This window comes from Eublepharis macularius, chromosome 1 (genome assembly GCF_028583425.1).
Source record: "Eublepharis macularius isolate TG4126 chromosome 1, MPM_Emac_v1.0, whole genome shotgun sequence".
In the NCBI taxonomy this organism is placed as follows: Eukaryota; Metazoa; Chordata; class Lepidosauria; order Squamata; family Eublepharidae; genus Eublepharis; species Eublepharis macularius.
Window position 1 is genome coordinate 212,582,473 of NC_072790.1, and position 18,487 is coordinate 212,600,959.

Genomic DNA, 18,487 nt, shown 5'->3' on the forward strand with positions numbered 1-18,487 from the left:
AAGATGTGAATTTTAAAAACAAGATTAATAACAATTAATGAGGTGGTATAGAACAGAGGAGTTGAAGACTGGTGTAAAGAGAAGGGAGGAGATAGATTCATACAAATAAATCCTGATCCAACACATTTTTGTGTAGCTACTTGCCTGTTTCGGAGGGGGTAGGAGCTGCTGTGGATATTTTAAACTAGTTTTTACCTTTTTCGATTTTTTTGTCGCGCTCTCTTATTTGAACAATTAGTTGATTCAGGGTGTCAATACTCTTGTCCGTATTCTCCCAGATACTCAGTGCATTTGCAAACTGTACTATTCGGTAATAGCTACAAAAAGGAGAATACTGGGTGAATGCAAGACTTGCTGTGCAATAAGCAGTTACACCTTTCTACGTCCAATGATGTCAATGGGCTTAAAGGGATGTATTTCTGTTTAGGGCTCTGCTGTTGCCCCCCCCCCCACACACACACACACCTTCTTTTATCCTTAGCATTTGTTTCATTTCTTCTTGCTGCCTCTGAGCTTCAGCCTTCAAACCTTAAGATCAACTTTCCCAATGAACTCCTCTACTGATTCAGCATATGCCTCACAATTTCTTGCTATAGGATCTATTCATATACTATGTCTAGTAGATATGCACGTCTTTCCCATGCAGATATAAGCTCATTGTCTGAATCTATGGCTCCTTGAAAGGAGAGCATTTTTCAATACCAGCCTAGGAGTTCCAGATTCCACAGATCAGATTCATTAAATAGATTTATTTGTAAATGCATATAACACGTGGGAATAGCTATTAGCGGAGACTTCCGGTTTGGGATCCATGGAGGTCTAACGCAGCTCCATTCGCGGAGCTGACCGGACTGCCGTTTTAACCGGCCGGAGGGGTGAAAATAACCCGCGGCCGACTACTCTCAGGCGGGGAGCATGCAAAGAACGCTCAAGACCCTAGGGTGAGCTAGATCTCGGACGAGGGGGGGCTCTACACAAGGAGTCTCCCCCCCGATCCTTGAGGTCCCACCTTGCGACGGGTCGGCTATAATCTCTGCGGCAGTTTTGGGGCCAATTCGGCTGGCATAAGACCTACATACCCAAGCTTCGATCGGGGAGGGAAGTTGAGAGGAGAATTTAAGATCGAAACAGCGATTACAACCCGAGAAAGTTGAAGAGAAGGTAAAGATCGCTATCTCTTGAAACGGGACAGATTGATAAAAACAGAGAGGAAAGAAAGTAGATTTTTAAACTGCAACAGACTAGTGAAAAGGAGGTGAAGACTCGGCAGGAGTTGTATTTTAAAAGAGACTAAGTTTAAAGAAGTTATTACAAAAATCGGACTATTGTTTTGAATACCTGTGGTTTTGGAGCTGTGGGAAAAAGACACCATCGTGAGACCTGCTGTGGGAAGACGGGAGACAGGAAGTGCGTAACAACAATAGAGTGGCTGGAGGGAAGCGGCCCTTGCTGACGGACAGGAAGCAGGGAATCGCCATTTTTGAAAGGGGAAGGGTCGCGGCTTCAGCGGAAGAGGAAGTAGGCCATCTTGGATTACAATAACATAGAGAAACCATAGAGAAAAGACGCCCGACATTTTGGATACAAAAAAAAATTAATTTTGGCAAAGATTGGGACATTTGAAAAAAAGGAAAACGTTTAATTATACGCCACGGAGCTAAGGAAGAGAGCAGATTCGTGGGAGCGAGCTAAAGCAAGCCCCACGATGTCGAAAAAAGAGTGGCAATCGGCAATAGAAAATCTGGACAAAAAACTTATAGACATGATGAAAGAAATTAAGGATACGAAATTGGAGCTTATTAAAGAGGTCAAAGAAGTTACACAGACAGTAAAGTCGGAGCTGTCAGAAGTGAAAAAAGGCGTGGAAACGATTAGTAGCGAATTACAAGGAACGCAGCAGAGAGTTAAAACAGTAGAAGACGCGATGGAGAATTTAATAGACACGCAACAAACAGAGATGAGACTGGTGAAGGGGAGGATGTCAGTTGCAGAAACAAAACACATGGAGAAGCAGCTTCGTTTTCGTGGTCTGCCAGAAGTGGAAGGGAAGTCAGCGCAAGAACAGATGACTGAGGTGTTGGCTGAATACCTGGGGAAGGAGGAGGAGGAAATTGTGGCTATCCTAGATGTGGCGTACCGGGTGAACTCGAGAATTGCAACCCAGAGGAAATTACCAAGGGATGTGATTGTGCAGTTTACAACCAGAAACATGAAAGAGAGGATTGTGACAAAACAATTTCAAGACCCATTGGAGATTGATGGCAAGACAATTATCATAATGAAGGAACTGCCCAGATCAGTGTTACTGGACAGGAAAAAATATAGAGTGCTAATTCAGACTTTGAAGGACATGAATATCAGGTACAGATGGGAGTTACCGGAAGGAGTGTCCTTTGAGTTTGGAGGGGCAAAAAAACGCATCAGATCTGAGCGGGAGATGGAGAGATTTATTAAGGACAATGAAAAAGACTTACCAACAAAATCATGAATATGGAGTGTAAAGTGTTATCTTGGAATGTAAATGGACTAAATTCACCGAATAAGAGGAAAAATATTTTTCATTGGCTACTAAAACAAAAATGTGATATTGTTTGTTTGCAGGAGACCCATATTAGAAAACAGGATGCAAAATATTTAAAATCTGGAAAATTGGGCAAAGAATTTGTAGCGGCCTCCAACAAGAAAAAAAGAGGAGTGGTGTTGTACATAAAAGAGGAGCTGCAGCCAAAATTTGTTATGAGAGATGTGGAAGCTAGATTTGTAGCAGTGGAATGTAATTGGAATTTAAAGAGAGTGTTGGTAGTCGGACTTTATGCACCTAATGGTGCAAAGGAAACCTTCTTTGAGGATTTAAGGAAGCACTTAGATGATCTTGTATATGACCAGATAATTCTTGCTGGAGATTTCAATGGAGTGACAGATTTGGAATTAGACAAAAAGACTACAACAGCACAAAAGAAAAGAGGACTATTGCCAAAGCTTTTTTTTGAGTTGATTCAACAAGAGACTCTCGAAGACGTATGGAGGAGAGAATATCCTAAAACCAGACAGTTTACTTTTTATTCTGCAAGGCATTTTACATTATCAAGAATTGATATGATCTGGGCCTCAAAGGACTTAGCGTTATGGACTAAGGAGGTAGAAATATTGCCGATGGTAGGCTCAGATCACAATCCAATTATGTGGAAATTTGGAAAAAGGAGAAAAAGGAAAGCCTGGAGAATAAATGAGGACTTGTTACAGGAAAGTGAGAATATGGAAATATTGAGAAGAGAGACAAAGTTTTTTATACAATACAACGTGAATAAAGAAGTACCAACCAGTAAAGTTTGGGATGCGTACAAGGCGGTTGTAAGGGGCATACTAATGGACTTAAATGGCAGAGCAAGGAAAAAGAAAGAGGAGAAAAGACAAGAGATTGAGGAGAAAATAAAGACCAAAGAAGCACAGTTAAAAAAGAGACCAGGGAAAAAGAAAATACATCAGGAAATTAAAATTCTTCAAGAACAGTTAACAGCAATGAGTAATAAAGAATTGGAATGGAACCTTAAAAGACTGAATCAAAAAGCGTTTGAGGGTGCCAATAAACCTGGGAAATATCTGGCATGGCAACTGAAGAAGAAGAGGGAAAAGAAAATAATAAATAAAATCTGTGAAGAAAATAAAACGTATTTGGAGCAGACTACCATTAGTAGAGCCTTTTATAAATTTTATGCCAAGCTGTATAATAAAAAAGAAGTAAACAAAGAATCAATAGCATCATATTTGGAGAAAACCAAACTTCCAGAGATTTCCGAAGCTTGGAGAAATAAGTTGAACAATGAAGTAACTGATGAGGAAATAAGTAAGGCAATACAATCCGCAAATCTAGGAAAGGCGCCAGGGCCAGATGGACTTACGGCTAAATTTTATAAGACAATGGCCAACGAACTGGCACCATTCCTAAAAGAGGTGATGAACGGAGTTTTTAGGGATCAAAGGATTCCAGACACTTGGAGCGAAGCGAATATATCATTGATCCCAAAAGAGGGCCAAGATCTGACTAACGTGAAAAATTACAGGCCTATATCATTACTTAACAATGATTATAAAATCTTTGCGAAGATATTGGCGGAGAGACTGAAGGGGTGGCTCTCGGAAGTAATAGAGGAAGAACAAGTAGGCTTTTTGCCAGACAGACAAATAAGAGACAATTTAAGGACAGTGATCAATGCTATTGAATACTATGATAAGCGTTGTGATAAAGAGGTTGGTTTCTTCTTTGTAGACGCTGAAAAAGCGTTTGACAATTTAAACTGGGACTTTTTGTTTGCCACTATGGAAAAGCTACAACTGGGAGAAAGATTCATCAGAGCAATTAAAGAAATTTATAGAGACCAGACTGCAGCAATTGTAGTGAATGATGAACTGACCAAGAAATTGACGATTAGTAAAGGAACAAGACAAGGTTGCCCGCTATCTCCATTGTTATTCATTTTAGTATTGGAGATTCTGATGATACAAATACGACAAGATGAGGAAATACGAGGAATAAAAATAAAGGACTATTCATACAAGGTTAGAGCATTTGCAGATGACATAATGTTAATTGTGGAAGATCCATTGGAGAACATGTCAAAAGTGATAGATAAGATCAAGGAGTTTGGTGACTTGGCAGGTTTCTTCATTAACAAAAAGAAGTCAAAGATATTATGCAAAAATATGACTAAGCAGAAACAACAATTGTTAATGGAAACAACGGATTGTGAAGTAACTAGTAAGGTGAAATACTTGGGAATTGAACTGACTGCAAAAATATAGATTTGTTCAAGAATAATTATGAAAAATTATGGACTCAGATAGAGAGAGACTTGATCAAATGGAATAGATTGAACTTGTCATGGTTGGGCAGGATTGCAGCAGTTAAGATGAATGTGTTACCAAGAGTAATGTTTTTGCTACAGACAATACCAATCATCAGAGACTCTAAACAATTTGAGAAATGGCAGAGGAAAATATCAGATTTTGTTTGGGCAGGCAAGAAGCCTCGAGTGAAAGTAAAAGTTCTACAAGATGCAAAGGAAAGAGGCGGAATGCAACTGCCCAACCTGAGACTTTATCATGATGCAATCTGCCTAGTTTGGTTAAAAGAGTGGATGACATTAAAGAATAAGAAATTATTAGCCCTAGAGGGATATAAAAAAATTTTTGGATGGCACGCATACCTATGGCATGAAAAAGTAAAGGTCAACTCTATGTTCCTGCATCACTTTGTCAGGAGAAGTTTATATACAATCTGGAAGAAGTATAGAATTTACTTACAAGAAGGAACCCCCTTGTGGGTAGTTCCATACGAGGTGATAGATTCGAGAGCTGTTGATAACGAACAACAATGTTTAACATACAAAGATATAACTAAAATTGAAGCTTCTAAACTTAGAATAAAGACGCAAGAGGAACTATCACCTAATTATGATTGGTTCCAGTATAGACAGATTAGAGACTTATATAACTCGGACTCTGCAAAAGGGGGCATACGAACAGAGAACTCGGAACTAGAGCAGACCCTTCTTAAAGAAGACAGGAAAAGAATATCCAAGGTATACCAAGTACTGTTGAAATGGTATACAGAGGATGAGATAGTTAAAACACAGATGGTGAAATGGGCTATAAATTTCAATAAAGAAATAACAATGGAGGCATGGGAATACTTGTGGAAAACTACAATGAAGACAACGACATGTATTAATATTAAAGAGAATATTTACAAAATGATCTATCGTTGGTACATGACACCAAAGAAGATTGCGCTAGGGAATTTGAACACTTCTAATAAATGTTGGAAATGTAGGAAACATGAGGGCTCCCTCTATCATATGTGGTGGTCGTGTGAGGTAGCTAGGCAGTTCTGGGGGGAAATAATAAGAGAAATGAGTGAAATTTTACAGTTTCAAATAAATAAGAACCCAGAACTCCTGCTGCTAAACTTGGGAATGGAGGGAATTCCAGCCCATCATAGGACGTTGATATTTTATATGACTGCAGCAGCTAGACTTTTGTATGCGCAGAAATGGAAAGTACAAGAAGTGCCAACTATTGAAGATTGGATCTACAAATTGCTGTATATGGCTGAAATGGACAAGATGACAAGAAAACTGAGAGATCTGGACTCAGGGCAGTTTAACACAGATTGGGAGAAGCTGAAACAATATCTGGAGAAGAAGTGGGAGGTGGGAGGAAAACTGTGGCAGTTTGAGAACTACTGAAGTATAATAAAAGTATAAAAGAGAGGGGTGACTTTACCGGGGGAGGAAGAGAAATGTGAATTTATAAGCAGTTAGATTAATTGATTGAGATATATATAGATATGGTTAATTGATAGAATATTGATAGAGAATAATTAATGGTTTAAACATGAGGATTGAGTAATTAACAATAATTTCTTTCTTTGATAAGATTTATATGCACCAAACTGAATGTATAGAAGAGTTAAATTGACTGATTATGTGATGAGTTATATAGAAATACCATAAAAAGAAGAAATGAGTAATATATAGAGAACAAATCAAATTGTTTGATTTAAATGTGGGAAATTTTTATGGTTTATGATATATAGAAATATTCAAAACTGGAAAATGGGATAAATTGTTTATCTAAAGAAGTATAGTTTGGATGTATAATAAGTAATAGAGTTAAAGATGTACTGCTTAATATAATGGAGGATATATATTTGTTTTAGACAGAGGAAGTTAATAGAAGTAAGGGAAAAGGGACAGAGGGTGGGAAAGCTGTTGGAAGTCAACAAAAGGGGGGGAAAGGGAGGGGGTTAGAAACGAAAAATTAGGGGAAAATTGAATGTAATGTAAAAATATTAATGCTCTAACCCAATAAAAAATTTAAAAAAAAAAAAAGGAATAGCTATTAGCTACCCTCTCTTTAAAAGTATACCATCTGAATTAACTTTTAAAACATCCCCTATATTTTGGGTTTTCCAGTATTGCTACCTGAGATAATAAGCAATATCAGAGTAGTTTAATGTTCAACAGTGGGTCATTAACAACAACATCCCATACAGGACAGACTGAATCTACTAGTAATCTATGGGGTTTTCCTATTAAATAAAAGTGATCTAGTTTGGTGTAGAGGTTAAAAGAAGCAGGACTCTAATCTGGAGAGCCAGGTTTGATTCCCTGCTCCCCCGCTTGAAGCCATCTGAGTGACTGTGGGTCAGTCACAGCTTCTCAGAGCTCTCTCAACCCCATCTACTAGATAACAACAACATATTTTGTAAACCACTCCGAGCGGTTGTTAAATTGTCCTGAAGGTTGGTATATAAATGAAATGTTGTTATTATCATCATCATCATGTTCTGGATGAGACAACAGGTTGCTGAGGGTTCCATCTGTCTAATGTGTCGGCCAAGGATTTTTCCCTCATTGCGCTTCATGGAATTCTCTAACTTGACATGCCGGGGATTAAACACAGAATTCAGGCACCACTAAGCCATGGCTTCTTCTCATGTAAGCAGAGTACGGCGACTCAAGTTACTCAGTAGCACAGGTGGGTAGGAGAATATCTTATGGGGGCCTCCTTAGGGAAAGGCAAATGTACGTTGCAAATGGAATCATTATACCAAGACTTCAGCTTCTTGTTTTCTGCCTCAGACTTATCTCGCCGGTTCAGGGCATGATTTAGCTTCTCTTCAATAACTGCCATGTTCTCCACAGGGACGTATTTCGTGAACATGTCTTCTTTAAGCTCCTGTAGCCGCTTTTGCAGATGAGCAAGGTGCTTAGCAAGAGCATCCATGTTGAAAGAATCTTTGTGGCTGAGACCTGTTGAGGAAGGGGAAAGCAAACTCCCCGTGAAATCATGACTGCAATCGTGTTATTTAGAGACTTCAAGCAAAGAACAAAAAACAATTAAAATAAAATCAAAGCCATGATAGCTTTATTACCAAAATTTAAGTCAGGATCCAGCTGTTTCTTAAAAGGAAAAGCCTAACTACAGTGCAGTGCTCCCAAACTTGGTCTTCTGGTATATTGCACATGCTATCTAATGGTATGGCACCCACATAGGTAAAAAAAAGAAAGAAAACAAAAAGGATCAACTGAAGTCAAGCAGGAGTTCTACTTGTGTGCTTAACTCTATTCTGTTTAAAATAATGAACTTAAAAATTCTTAACTTCTGTTGTCCCTTGCATTTCTGATGTCTTGACGATTTTACTGTTTAATTGGTTAAAAAGATACTGTTGATCTTGTTTTATTATCATGTTGTTAGCCATCAGATCTGCCCTCGCAATATTAAGGTTTATAAATATGGCAACATGATAAGCCCCTCTCTGTATGTGTTTAAACACAAAAACACTGCCTAGGAAGCCAAGAAAATGGCTGCCAGATCCTTACTGGGAGCTGGAAAATTAATAGCATATGAGGCACCCGGCAAGACCAGCTTTCAGCTGCCACACTGCAGAGTGTGTGAAGATCCTAATACAATAGGATCTTCCAGACATTCTTGAATTAATCTCCTTAACACATCCTACCAATCTTCCCTTATCCACTCTCCCATTCCAGGCTATTCAGAGCTCTGATATCCTCACCTATTGAGCCATCATAGGTTGTTAATCATCACAACTCTAGTTTCATGCAGGAAGGCTTTATCAAACCTTCCTAGTTTTATTGTCTCACCTTGTAGACAGCTTCCTAGCTCTTTGTCTCACCCCAGAGACAGCTTCCCAGTTCTCTCACCTCCAGAGACAGCCATCAAGCTATTGTCTTTGGTAGCCAGATGTCAGTTTCGCCCAGAATATGTTTTGCTCTAATAATTAGGCTGCCCTGCCATGTGCCTGGTGCGTCCTGGGGCCTCCCACCTATGCATCCTAGGACTGCATGTCTGAGCCCTTCCCTCTTCTTGCTGTGAAGTGCTAGACACTGAAGCTACTCCCCTTCTGGACTAGTAACTATAACTCCAAAACCTTGAAACTCTACCCAACCTCCTCTCTGCTTTTCCTAGGAAACTTTGTGTGTCCTGTATGTTCTTGTATGACTGCTTTTGATACCCCTTTAATAAAATACATCATTTTTGTTATACTCCTGCTTGGTCATTTTGAGAGTCCTCTGAGGGAAGGGACCTGGTATATTTTGGTGGAGAAGATTCCAGATACCCTTCCTCTTGCAGCCTCTTCTTGCATGCTAATTCCCTCAACTCGCAAGGACACCTCCCATTTAGGTAACAATATGATCATACTATGATGTTTTGTGTTTTTAATTCTGCTGTAAGCTGCCCTCTGTACTATCTTATTATGAGATGAGTAAGGTAGACTTTTTAAAAAGCATATAAATAAAAAATTAATTATGGTTGCATCATGCCCTTTTTTTTGTTTAAAAAAGGAAAATTGCTTCAAAGAATACACATAACTGTGTTGCCAAGAATGGGGCAAAAAAGAATTCTCAGCTCCCGGACAACTAGTGAGTTTTATCCTCTCTTTTTCCAAGATAGTTTCCAAGATCTTTAGGGGAAGCAGTTATACTCAGCCAGTGACTTCAGCTGGGTTTATCATTGCTGAATGCTGAAACAAGAACATTGCTGAGAGGAGTCAAGCCTGATCCCCTCTCACAACGTGCCAGACAGACCATTAGCAGTTTTTATCCTGTCTGCCTTTTCAGGGGGCTTAGAGCAACATACATTGCTCCCCAATCCTGTGAGGCAGGTTAAGCTGAGAGAGGATAACTTGCCCAAGGATACCCAATGAACCCCTGCCAGAAGGTGATAATAGAAAAAAGAAAATAGGGATGGAAAACAGCTGCCTGAAAAGAGATCATAGTTAAAAGCCACAGTTTTACATGGGTCAAAAATACACCATGTCACAGCCAAAGAGGGACCGTCCCCAAGGAACAGTCCAGCCATATGAGAATCTTCCTAAACGAATCTTCCATGTTCAGAGGCAACATGCTGCAGAATCTGTGAGGCCCCGCCCCGCCGGCCGCGCCTTCCCCGTGTCCTGCCGTCCCGGGGGTGACCACCAGGGGGAGGTTGAAGGTGCTCCCTCGGCCTCAGACTGGATAGGGGCAGTGGTTCAAGCACCAAGCTCTGCCTCCTATCTGGCGTTCTGGAATATACTCGCTCTCTCTCTGTGTCCAACCTTCCAACTAGCCGTCTCCTCCCCGGCGTCACTGGGAGCTCCCTTCTTATAGTCCCTCCTGACTCTGCCCCCTGGCTTTCCACCAACCCTCTCCCCTGGCTCATCTGCCCTAGTCGCTAACACCTGGCTACTCCCGCCTGGTTGGTTCCCCTGCCCTTCCGTCACCCTTCCTCCCCCTGCCCTCTCTCTAGTGCCTGTTTCTTCCCTCCACCACCCTTCACCAATCCCCGGTGCCGCTTCAGACCGGGGAGCCCTCCCAGGAGCCATCCAGCCAACCCAGAGCGGGGATGTCTCGCTGGGCGTCCCTCCTTCCGCCCGCCCCATCCGGGCTTTCCCCCTCCCCGCGCTGGGCCGCGCTCGCCCCGGAGCCACCTCCCCGGGTGGCTGCGGCAGCGTCGGAGCTACCCTCCTCCGTCCGCCGCTCCCGCTTCTCTGCCGCGCGGCCGTCGTCCCGCCGGGCAGCCCGCCCGGCTCCGGCCGCTCCGCGGTCGCGAGAGGCGGCCGCGGCCGCAGCCGGCCCCGCCATGGCAACGGCGGCGCCGGGCTCAACTCTCCCGGCGGCAGCAGACCCGGCGGTTCTCGCAGTGGCGGCGGCGGGCCCCGCTGCCCCTGTGAAGGCTGCGTCGGTGGCGGCAGGTCTCGCGGCTCCCGCGGCGGCGGGGGCGCAAGCGGGAGCGCGGCCGGGAAGCCGAGGGTCGACGTCCCCTCCGAACCCTGTGCCGTGGGCTCCCAGGTAGGTTGGGGGGCTGGGCGGGGCTCGGGTGGCTGGTGGTGGGCTCCCGAGGGGGTGGGGGGTCGGGTCCAGTTTGGGGGGGGAGGGCCCACCCCGGACAGAATCCAAATTGCTGGGAGACAAAAGTAGGAGGGGAGTTATTGTCTTCTGCTTGCTTAAGAGCGTCCTTGAAGGCATCTAGTTGGACTTTTATTTAAACTTAGACAAAGCCATTTCTTTATTTTGAAAATTTTTTATTGGGTTAGAATCCATTATTTCCACATTTACATTCAATTTTCCCCAATTTTTTCATCTCTAACCCCCTCCCTTTCCCCCCCCTTTTTGTTGACTTCCAACAGCTTTCCAACCCTTTATCCCCTTTCCCTTACTTTTATTAGCTTCCTCTATCTAAAACAAATATATATTCTCCATTATTCTAAGCAGTACATCCTTAACTATTTTTAACATTATATGCCCAAACTGTAAGCCTTTGTTTCCATCTTAGATAAACAATTTATCCCAATTTTTCAATTTCAGGTATTTCTATATATCATAAACCATATAGATCATACATTCGTTTATATCAAACAATTTGACTTATTCTCTATATATATTACTCATTCTATCTTTTTATAATAGTTCTATATATCTCTCCTCACGTAGTCAATCAATTTGACCCATCTATATCTTCAGACATTCAGTTTGGTACAAAACTTGTCAAAAAAAAAAGAAAATATTGTTAGTTAATCGCTCCTTATATTTAGTCCTTATAATTAATTATTTTCTCTATGTTCTGTTTGTTAACCTATATATATCTATATATATGTCAATCTATTAATCTGACTGCTTATTAATTCACATTTATCTCTTCTCCCCCCGGTAAAGTCTCCCCCCTCTACTTCAATACTTCAGTAGTTCTCAAACTGCCACAGTTTTCCTCCCACCCCCCATTTCTTCTCCAGGTATTGTTTCAGCTTCTCCCAGTCTGTGTTGAACTGCCCTGAGTCCAGATCTCTCAATTTTCTTGTCATCTTGTCCATTTCAGCCATATACAGCAATTTGTAAGTCCAATCTTCAATAGTTGGCACTTCTTGTACTTTCCATTTTTGCGCATACAAAAGTCTAGCTGCTGCTGTCATATAAAATATCAACGTCCTGTGTTGGGCTGGAATTCCCTCCATTCCCAAGTTCAGTAGCAGGAGTTCTGGGTTCTTATTAATTTGAAATTGTAAAATTTCACTCATTTCTCTTATTATTTCCCCCCAGTACTGCCTGGCTACCTCACACGACCACCACATATGATAGAGGGAGCCCTCATGCTTCTTACATTTCCAGCATTTATTAGAAGTATTCAAATTCCCTAGCGCAATCTTCTTTGGTGTCATGTACCAACGATAGATCATTTTATAAATGTTCTCTTTGATATTAATACATGTCGTTGTCTTCATTGTAGTTTTCCACAAGTATTCCCATGCCTCCATTGTTATTTCTTTATTAAAGTTTATAGCCCATTTCACCATTTGTGTTTTAACTATCTCATCCTCGGTATACCACTTCAACAGTACTTGGTATACCTTGGATATTCTTTTCTTATCTTCTTTAAGAAGGGTCTGCTCTAGTTCCGAATTCTCTATTCGTATACCTCCCTTTACAGAGTCCGAATTATATAAGTCTCTGATCTGTCTATACTGGAACCAATCGTAGTTAGGTGATAGTTCCTCTTGTGTCTTTATTCTAAGTTTGGATGCTTCAGTTTTAGTTATTTCTTTATACGTTAAACATTGTTGTTCATTATCAACAGCTCTCGGGTCTATCACCTCATATGGAGACAAAGCCATTTCTGTATTATAGATTACCTACCTGGTATGGCTTTAGAAGGGTCAAGTTTTTTGCATGGGGTTGTAGTTTCAACTGCAGCTGTTGTTCTAAAAGTTCTTATTTTCTTTATCAAGTTCTCAGTTCTTGTAGAATTTCTCTCAATTTTCTTTATGCTAAAAAAGAAGAGCTATTTAATGTTAGAATCGCTTCAGTTTCATCCTGACTAGAGAAGGGCATGAACAGCAATATGAACAAAAAAAGGCCACGAACAGCCCAATCTGCTGTTCGTGAACAAGTTGTTCATGAGGCCCCATTCTAAACGAACAGGTGGTCATTGCAAGCCTCGTTCGTTGGTGTTCGTCAAGCCAGACAGTCTGGCACCTGCAATCAATTCCCTTGGCAACTTAGGCAGGGATTGTCAGAACTCTGTCTGAACTCCTGCGGTTGCCCTGGAAACCCCAATCTAAACCCAATTTAGCTTGATAGGCAGGTCTTCAAGTGTGGTGCTCCAAATTTGTTACAACAAGGGAGCAAAGAGCAGGGGGGAGGGGGGCTCCCAGCTCTGACTTTGCACACAGTGGAGAGAGAGAGAGATAGTTGCTGTTGGCATTTTGATAGAGTGCATTGGAGCTTGAATTTTGTGTGTGGTGGGATACGGATCTACCCCTTCAAGTTCCAGGGCTGCTGCGGGGCTCTGGGGCCAAGCTATTATTTATTACTGGTACCTTTCCTGCTGCCTGCTCAGGTAAGGTTTCTGGGAGTGGTGCGGTAGGGATCTACCCCTTCAAGTTCCAGGGCTGCTGCCAGGCTCTGGGGCCAAGCTACTATTTATTATTGGTACCTTTCCTGGTGCCTGCTCAGGTCAGGTGTCTGGGAGTGGTGCAGTAGTGATCTTGACTTGGATGATGGCTGAAGGAGAGCCTGCTGACCCCCACAAACAGCCAACCACGAACAAGTTCGTGAACAGGGCCATGTTCATGGTTGTTCGTGAGTCCCTGTTCGTGGACGGCAACGAACAACGAACATCATGTTCGGTTTTTCTGTTCGTGCCCATCTCTAATCCTGACTTACTCAAACAAGCAGGTACTTTTGAATTGGGGGAGTTGTGAGGGGCTTTGATCTCTGATTCTGCATTTTTTCTTATTTTAACCTTGCATGTCTTATGAGGATTATTTAGCTTTTGGTACCTTGCACTGGGCATTTGGAATTAAAATGCTGTATCAGAAGTATCAGCAGCAGCAGCAGTATTAAAATGCTGTATCCAAATTTTAATTAATGCATCCTTCATTCAAGAGGGTAAGCTTGGATGGCTTGTTTCTTTATTGATTCAATGCAGTTACGGTTCAAGATGAAAGCATTTTGTTTTTAACTCCGAACACAAAGATGTGTAATGTTGTTACCTCTGTATTGGAGGCTTGGAATAATGTAACTTTAGTGTCTGAAATGGGGAAAAATAAAACTCTCAAGATCGGTAACAAAATACCTATGTCTGTTTCTTCCCTGCCCTCCCCCCATTAATCCATTTGGGAAAGCTACAGTTCAGTTTTCTTGAAGAGCCAGTCCAGGCACTACAACTTCATGTGTCTCTCCACAGGCAGTGCTTTTAAAACATTACTATTCCCCTCAACCAGAGAAGTCTACCTTTAGGTACATATTTTGTTGGCTTGTGTTGTTTTGTCCTGCATGTGGGTCTGGGGTCCATGGGTACAGGACTCTGGCTCCCTGCTCTTGATGGAGTGCCGCTTGCGCCGCTTGCAAGAGTAAGGAGCCTGGGGGTGATCTTGGATGCCTCCTTGACTATGGAGGCACAGATCACAGGAGTTGTCCGGTCTTCATTTTTCCATCTGAGACAAGCCCGGCATCTTGTCCCCTACCTGTCGACCTATGACCTAACAGCAGTGATCCAAGCAATAGTTACCTCTAGATTAGACTACTGCAACTTGCTCTATGCAGGGCTTCCCTTGGGCTTGATCCGGAGATTACAGCTGGTTCAAAATGCAGCTACGCAGGTGATTGCAAGAGTTCCGATACGGGGAATATATAACACCTATATTACGCCAGCTGCATTGGCTACCAGTTGAGTACCAGGTCTGGTTCAAGGTTTTGGTGCTGACCTATAAAGCCCTATGCGGACTGGGTCCAGCATATCTGCGGGACCGCCTCTCCCTATATAAACCCCAGAGGACACTTTGTTCTACACACAAAAAACTTTTGGTGGTCCCTGGTCCTAGGGAGGCACGCCTGGCCTCGACCAGAGCCAGGGCCTTTTCGGTCCTGGCACCAGCCTGGTGGAACTCTCTGTCTGATGAAACCAGGGCCTGGCAGGATTTATTATCCTTCCACCGGGCCTGTAAGACAGAGATGTTCCACCAGGCATATGGCGGAGGCTAAGCTGGGCCCCCGCTGGCCATACTTGACTTGAAAAGATCTGTCCACCACCCTATATATATCTATAGATATGGATATATGGGCCATGTCTGAAATGAAGTAACTCTTCCATTGCCATCTGAGGAGAAAATTTTATTGTATGTAGTGTTTTAAATTTTATTGTAATGTTTTTATCTGCTTTTATGTGTTTTTATGTAAATTAAAATGTTGTGCTCTGCCCTGAGCCTGCTTGGCGGGGAGGGTGGACTAAAAATAAATCTAATATAATAAATAAATAATTTGTGTTTCTGGCACTGTAGTTTTTATGAGCTGGAGTCTTTATTGTAGCTGGGTTTAGTATTAATGTAATTTTTGTACTGTTTCCTTTTTTATTTTGTAAGCTGTCATGTATGCTCCTTGGGGCAGCAAGTCGCACTTAATTGTTTTTAAAAAAATTTATTAAATAAAGTATATTCTAGTTTTCCCACTATGATGACTCAAGGCTGCTTACAAAAGCCAAGCAAGCAAGCAAAGTACATAAAACCATAATTAAATAAAAAATATATAAATAATGCCAAAATCAATCTTAAGGGAAAAATAAGCTCTTTCTAATTTTTTAAAATTCTGGCCATAAACTTACCAAGTCATTTACAAAAAACTCAAGCACGCTTTAACTTGAACACAAAAAGTTGGCTTAGACAGCAATCCTAAGTAGGCCTACTCATCATCTTACTTAGATCCATTCAATGGGGCTTACTCCAAGGAAAGTGTACTTAGGATTGTACAGTTAGTCAAGCCATGGGTTCATCTAGTGCAGCACTGTCTACTCTGACTGGCAATGGTTCTCCAAACAAGGGTATCTTTCTCAGCCCTGCTACCCAAAAGCCTTTTCATGGTAGATGGGTGGGGGGGAGAATCTCGGAATTTGAGCATGTGTGGAAGACACTCCCCTACTAAGCTGTGATGCTTTTAAAATACTTTTTGTTTAAAATATTTCTGTTTTGCACTTCCTTATAAAACATGGATGACCTTCAACACTTAAAACATCCATAAAAATACTGTTTAATTTGTTCCCAGGTTCATGGGCCAATTATACCATTTGATCATAACATTGCATATAAAATATGATGCAAGTTTCTCTAGAAAACTCTGGTTAAAAATAAATGAAGGGCTCTCTTACTTCTGTTCCAGTTGAGTAATTCTCTTCCTATAATACATGAGAGTAGTAGATTCACAAGCTAAAACTTTTAATTTTCCATGCAGATAGAATGCAGTTCTCTGGCCTTTCTTTACTGCTTCTATAAAGGCATCGTATTCCTGCTTGATTGTAGTCAGAATGTTCTTGTATGCCTTGACATGTTCAATTATCTGGGTCAATAACAGAGACTGGATATTTGCTTTTGCTAATTTATAATATCACAAACAAAAAGGCACACATTCCATTTGAAAATAAAGATACTTCGATCCATTTTGGCCATTTTGGGTCCATTTAGGGCCCAAAACAGCCCAGATTGGGGCCAAAACGGCCTGGCTCGGCCCAGTGCCGCGCCAGGGAGGGTTCCCCCACCCAACAGCGACACGATCCAGGCTGGTTTGGCCCCGATCTGGGCCATTCTGGCAATTTTGGGCCAATTTAGGGCCCCAAACAGCCCGGATTGGGGCTGAAACAGCCAGGATTGGGCTGGTGCCAGGCGGTGGAATCCTCTCTTGCCCAGCAGCTGCCCAATCCTGGCTGTTTTGGGCCCAATCCTGGCCATTTGAGGCCTGAATTGGGCCAAAAATGGCCAAAAGGGGCTCAAAACAGCCAGGATTGGGCCCAAAACGGCCAGTATCAGGCCTCTGCTGGGTGGGGAACACTCCTCCACCTGGCAGAGGCCTGATCCTGGTTATTTTGGGCTCGTTTTGGCCATTTTGGGCCCAATTCAGGCCCCAAATGGCCAGTATTGGGCCACTGCCTGGCGGGGGAGTGCTCTCCTGTGTGGCAGCAGCCTGTTCCAGGCTGATCCAGGTCATTTCTGGCCTGTTTTGGCCCAATACAGCCCGGATCAGGCCCTAAACAGCCAGGTTCAGGCTGCTGCCCTGCGGGGGAGTGCTCTCCCATGTGGCAGAAGCCTGTTCCAGGCTGATATGGGACATTTTGGGCCTGTTTCAGCCCATTTTGGGCCCCAAATGGCCCAGATCTGGCCACTGCAGGGTGGGGGAGTGCTCCCCCGCAGCGGAGCAGCCCGTTCCGGGCCGAATCAGCCCCCCCCCATGGAGTACAGGAGCATTCCTGGGGCGGCCACGCCTGCATGGTGACATCACTTTCCAGAAGTTACGTCATCATGCAGTCCTGGAAGTGCCTGCGCGCTGCGTGCGGGCGCGCATGTATTGAGAGGCGCACCACCTCCTCCCAGGAGTTGCCCTGGGTGAGAGGTCCCCCACCTCTTTTCCCAGAAAAAGCCCTGATATAAAGAAATAATGGTATTTGGAGACATGAGACCCAAAGAAAGACAGATCCAGTAATTTCAAATATGGGAAATTACCGAAAAATGTATTCCAATCTTTAGAAATGTTGAACCTAGAAAACGCCTGGAGGATTAAATACCCAAATGATAGAGTTTTTACTTTTTTCTCTGATAGACATCAAACGAAGTCAAGAATAAATATGTGCTGGATATCAAAAAGTTGAACAATGAATATAGAAAAAGGAGAGATCCAACCGAAAATATTTGCAGATCATAACCCAATAGAGGTAGTTTGGCAGTGGAACAGGAAACCAAGAGAAAGATGGAGACTAAATCATGTTATGTTATTACAAGATGACATAATAAATAAGTATTAAAAAGATCCAGAAGAATTTTTAAAAATTAATAATACAGAAGGAATGTCTTCAGCTACAATTTGGAAAGCAAGTAAAGCGTTCATCAGAGGAGCCCTGATAGCAGCTGCTGCCAAGAAGAAAAGATAAAAAATAGAACAACAAAGATATTAGTAGAGAAAAAAATCACAGATTGGAGCATGAGCACAAAAAAAATCTTAATAAAATATATTAGTAGAAATTAAACAATTAAACATCAATTAGATATGTTAGAAATGGAAGAGGTACAGAAAAATTAAAGTTTTTAAAACAAAGGCACTTTGAATATGCAAACAAACCTGGCAGATGTTTGGCGTACTGTCTTAGGAAGGAGAAAGAAAAAAGTTATGAACATGTATAAAGAAAGGAGAGCAAATTATATATGTAGAAAATGAAATACAAGAACAATTTATTAACGAATTTTCAGGACTATTATCTGATTTATAATAGATGCAACTGAATTTGTAAATAAGAAAAAAAGAAAGCACCATTTTTATTTTTGGATGTGGAGAAAGCTTTGACAATTTAACATGGCCTTTTTATTTAATGTCTTTTAGAATACCAGAATTTTGGAACTTGATGCAAGGGGTATATTCTCAGAATTTTGGAACTTGATGCAAGGGATATATTC

The 18,487-nt window shown here is 41.9% G+C and overlaps 1 protein-coding gene across 4 annotated transcripts in view; it reads right to left on the reverse strand.

Annotated features, from left to right (window-relative positions):
* CLHC1 (clathrin heavy chain linker domain containing 1) overlaps positions 1-18,487 on the reverse strand; it is a 35,846-nt gene that overhangs the window by 11,110 nt on the left and 6,249 nt on the right. For 2 of the 4 annotated variants that reach the window (XM_054986057.1, XM_054986099.1), the window contains exons 3-6: positions 16,198-16,385; positions 12,693-12,823; positions 7,613-7,814; positions 196-317 (exon numbers count right to left, since the gene is read on the reverse strand). In XM_054986057.1, the coding sequence (XP_054842032.1) occupies positions 196-317; positions 7,613-7,814; positions 12,693-12,823; positions 16,198-16,385 (643 nt within the window). The remainder of the gene's footprint in view (positions 1-195; positions 318-7,612; positions 7,815-12,692; positions 12,824-16,197; positions 16,386-18,487) is intronic. The other 2 variants (XM_054986252.1, XM_054986176.1) reach the window with 2 other exon arrangements.